This window comes from Malurus melanocephalus, unplaced genomic scaffold (genome assembly GCF_030028575.1).
Source record: "Malurus melanocephalus ecotype Western Australia unplaced genomic scaffold, MMel_1.1 scaffold_221, whole genome shotgun sequence".
NCBI lineage: Eukaryota > Metazoa > Chordata > Aves > Passeriformes > Maluridae > Malurus > Malurus melanocephalus.
Genome location: NW_026623453.1, coordinates 805,580 through 809,698, shown reverse-complemented (window position 1 = coordinate 809,698; position 4,119 = coordinate 805,580). Strand labels below are relative to the sequence as shown.

Genomic DNA, 4,119 nt, shown 5'->3' with positions numbered 1-4,119 from the left:
TGGCTTTCTCGGGAGCGATGGCTCCGAGGAGCACAACAGAACATTGGCTTTGCTTTCTTGTGTGTGACGGGAGCTGTGAGAGCCGGGGCTCAGAGCACTCCTGGAGCTTTGTGTTTGCTGAGCACAGGGGCAGAGCTCAGCAGCAGCTTTGTTCAATGGGATCAGGTGAAAAACCAGGCTGTGCTTGGCTTCTTGGCCTTTGCCACACAGAGGTGTGCTGGCTGCGCACCACAGCTTCACTGCGTTTCTGTGGTGTGTCAAAGCATCTCTTAGTGATGCTGAGCAATGTTCTTCATTAAGTTATGTTGCTATGGTTTAAGGCCAGAAGTAAAAATTCAAATCAGTTTTTGCTGATATTGCTGCCTAAAAATATAGGGAAATAAGTAAAAAAGATATAAATGAAACTGTAATAATCTTTAAATAAGTGACCTGAAGTTACTAACTAAAAGAACATGTCCTAACTTAACGTTTTTTTAAAGGCATATTTCTTCTAAGAAAGTGATTGTTTCCACATGTCTTTCTTGCCTGTGTGCTGTTTGCAGTCAATGCTGTGACGTCATTTTTAAACTTTCTGTCTCAAGTTCACATTTAACTCAGCTGGCGCAGCCTGGAACCCTTTCCAAAGCCACCTCAGCAAAGCCGCCCCAGACACAGGAGCTGCTTATTGAGCCATAAAAAAATAAGGTAAACACCAAACTGAGGARAAACCAACCAACCACAAATACTTCCAACATTCCACAGATGTGTAAAAGCACCATCCCACTCTTCGCTCCCCAGAGTGGCCTGGGGAGAGCACCAGGGGCAGGAGCAGCCCCTGGGATGGAAAATCACCTTTATTCCCTGGCAGAGAGGTAAGAACAGAGAGGATGCACTGCTGGAGGCGCTCGGCTCACCCTGCTCCAGAGGGCAGGGCACCAGTGGGTACAGGGTCAAAACAAGAACCTGAACGGACAATTGAAGGATACTTTGGACTTAAAGGCATGAAATAATAAATAAAACACGTTTGTTTATCTTTTTGTAAGAAATGGCTACATCAAGCTGAACGGAGTAATAGGCTGGAGAAGATGCAATCAAAAATTCTCACCTCTTTCAAACAACAKGGGAGATACAGTGAGTGTTCCACCCTACGTGCTTGGTTTTGTTCATTTACTTTACAGAAATGTTTATGGCATGAAGTACTGTATAAGAAATGTGCATACACAAATACATGACAATAATACGTTAAGTTCTTTACAATATTAAATGTATAATATACAATTCTACAGATATCTTACATACAAAGGTGAATGTTGTGCCATATATTCAAATATGGCAATGCCTAACGACTTCAGAATGTCGTACAAGTATAAAACCACAAAATAAAATAACTTTACAACTCTTAAAGTAGACAGATTTGCTSAACTGTTCTGCTAAGGTATCAGGCCAACTGGCCAGGATTGCCATTAGAGATTTCCAAGTTGGGTGACCAAGGTGAGAAAACCCGCAGAGGTCTGATTTTCTATGGACAGGTATCCAGCCCTTTTCCAAAAATTAGACCCCTGCCTAGATTTTACCTTGGATAGTCAATACAGCTCAYTGCTTTTGAAAGTGTTAGTCTTAAACATGATTTTTAGATTTTGTCTGATTGCAATCAATTTGCATTAAAGAACTGTTGACCACGTAATACTCTGCCCCTTGTTCTATATGGCCATATTTGTACATCTAAAACCATGTTTAATTAAAACTCAGCATCTACAACAGTATTCTATAAATTTATGTGGGAGAAACAAAATTGTGATTAACACATGAATTAGTGATTGAGAACCCAATCATGCTAAACAGTGATAAACAGGATTTAGCAGAATGCTGTTTATAACCTCACACCGGCAAATGCGGTGCTGTCTCCTGAGTTAGGAAGCCCCATGAGTGGATGCTGAGTCCTGGCATTAGCAGGACCCTCCTGCAGACCCCTGACTTTGTTACAGWGAAAGGGGAGAGGGCAGCTACAGAATTCAAATTTTAATAGTAATTTAAAAKAATAAAACAATTTAAACCAAAGGTGGCCTGCTTTCATCTGGCAATGGTAATACAGGGTTTTAACAATTCTTTGCARGAATTCCAGACCCATAAAGAGTGGGCTTGGCCAAAATTCTTAAACTTCCCTGCTAAATGTGGGCTTCTAACGTGGTTAGTTAATGATTAACAAGGGGTGGCAGAGCTTGCTTGGCAGAACCACGCTGCTTTGATGATGCAAAACTCAACAGTTGCTGTGTCAAAACAAGGATGACCCTTATGTGACGGTAGATGGCATTTTATTTTGTGCTTCCAGATCCTTACTGTTGCAAATACTGCCATAAATGGGCCTGTCTGACTCCCTGTAACTTGTTTGGTTTGATTTGGGTGGTATTTAGTACTGAGCACCAGTGACTATAAATCAGTCCTTTTCTGGTTCTGGATCCTGTTCACAGAGAGAGACCTCAGCTGGAAATGTAGTACAAAAATAAGCCATTTGCTTGTGTGGGTGATACAATCCCCAGGTGGCCGCGATGCTGGGGGTGTAAAGCATGTCTGATATGGAGGAGGGGCAGCAGTCAGGGAAGATTCTCAGTGCAGTTTTTAGGGTTCTTCCTCCTGTCGACGCCCCCGTCCCCGCGGCGCAGCTCCGGGGTTCCTGGCAGCTCTCGGGGCCGCTGTTCCTGCTGCTCTGCTCCACGGCTTCCACAGCTCTCGCTGCAGACCCCAGCAGGGTTTGCAAGCTTTGCCTGTTCCACACCACTGCTGGGCAGCCCAAAGTCCATCCCAGCCCTTCCATGCTGAGCATGCTCAGGAGCTTCACCGGGAACCACGGACAACTTTTCCAAAAGCATTCCATGGCTGGCTATGTGACAGGTAGTTTCAAAATACCACTAACTGGCAACATAAAGTCAAAATCTGTTYGCTAATACTGTTTTGCAAATCCTCAGTGTTTCATGTAAGGGACTATTAAACACTTCTATGGTTAGAAAGGGGGTGTGGGGAGGGTCTAGTCCAGGGGCTCCTGTTTTATTCTGATTGTTGGGGTGGGTTGTGGCCGTCTGTCTTCACGACACAGCACRTATTCGCTGAACTGGGAGGAATCCACCCCACCACCACAGGAAGCTGCCACGCTAAATCCCTTTTGAAATAATCTTTCAAGCACCTGCAATGTGGAGGGAAAAAAAATCAGATTAATATTTAGCAAATTTTAGTAATAAGAGCATTCAGAAGCACCAGATCTAAATGATGGATTTAGTCTTTCGAGTCCTCCTTGAATGAATATTATTCAGCTATAATTCTATAACTTATTGTTAAATGACTAYACAGTGATTAAAGTCTCGCTCTCAGCAAACCTCTGTAGAAAACAAAAATTATTCAAATAAATAAGCACTCTGCAGAACAGCTTAGTACATTATATAGTAAAATACTGGACTGTGGTGACACTGATGCTACCTCCTACTGCTTACAGAAAGCAACATCAGGTTGAAGTTGTAATAAAAAGCACCAATTATTCATTAGTAATATGAACAGTCTGAGAGAGGGGGGCTGCAAAGCTCTTCCTTGGCAGATGAAAATGTAACGGGAGTTCATATGACACATCCACCAGATCTTCGTGGCAATCCCAGCTGCTTTCCCTCGCTGGAAGGGAGCACAGCATGGCAGGGACGAGATGTGGAACTGCAACATGGACAGGGGACAGGGGAATGCTCTGGCCCAAGAAAGATGTTAATCTCTACTGTCTAAATATGGATTTTCTCTTTCTCCTCCTAAAGAAAAGTTGGAGCAATTTAGATGCATGAATTTGAGGAACCCAGAGGCAACTCTAATTTCTGCAACTGTCACACAGCACATTTCCCCAGGATATGTGGWTCCTGGCAGTGGCTTTGGGGCCGTGTTTTCACACGCAGAAGTGTTGATATTCAGCTTTCCCAGCAGCGCAGGATGCACCAGGCTCTCCTCAAACCCACCCAGTGCAGGTCACAGTGCAGGACCYGCTCAGGCTCTCCTGAGCCCAGGGCAGCACCTGCAGTGATGGTCCATGGAGGGGAGCAGCCTGTGCTCTTCTCCAAGAGCCTCACCCAGGTACAGCTCCCACTGTGGCAGCGCTGGAACAGGACAGTGACC

At 44.3% G+C, this 4,119-nt stretch overlaps 1 protein-coding gene across 1 annotated transcript in view; it reads right to left on the bottom strand.

The window, feature by feature from the left end:
• Positions 1-2,374: 2,374 nt before the first annotated feature.
• Positions 2,375-4,119, bottom strand: part of KCTD15 (potassium channel tetramerization domain containing 15) — a 44,816-nt gene continuing 43,071 nt past the window's right edge. The window contains exon 5 of the mRNA XM_057374292.1: positions 2,375-3,157. Coding sequence (XP_057230275.1) covers positions 3,002-3,157 — 156 coding nt within the window. The 3' untranslated portion in view covers positions 2,375-3,001. The remainder of the gene's footprint in view (positions 3,158-4,119) is intronic.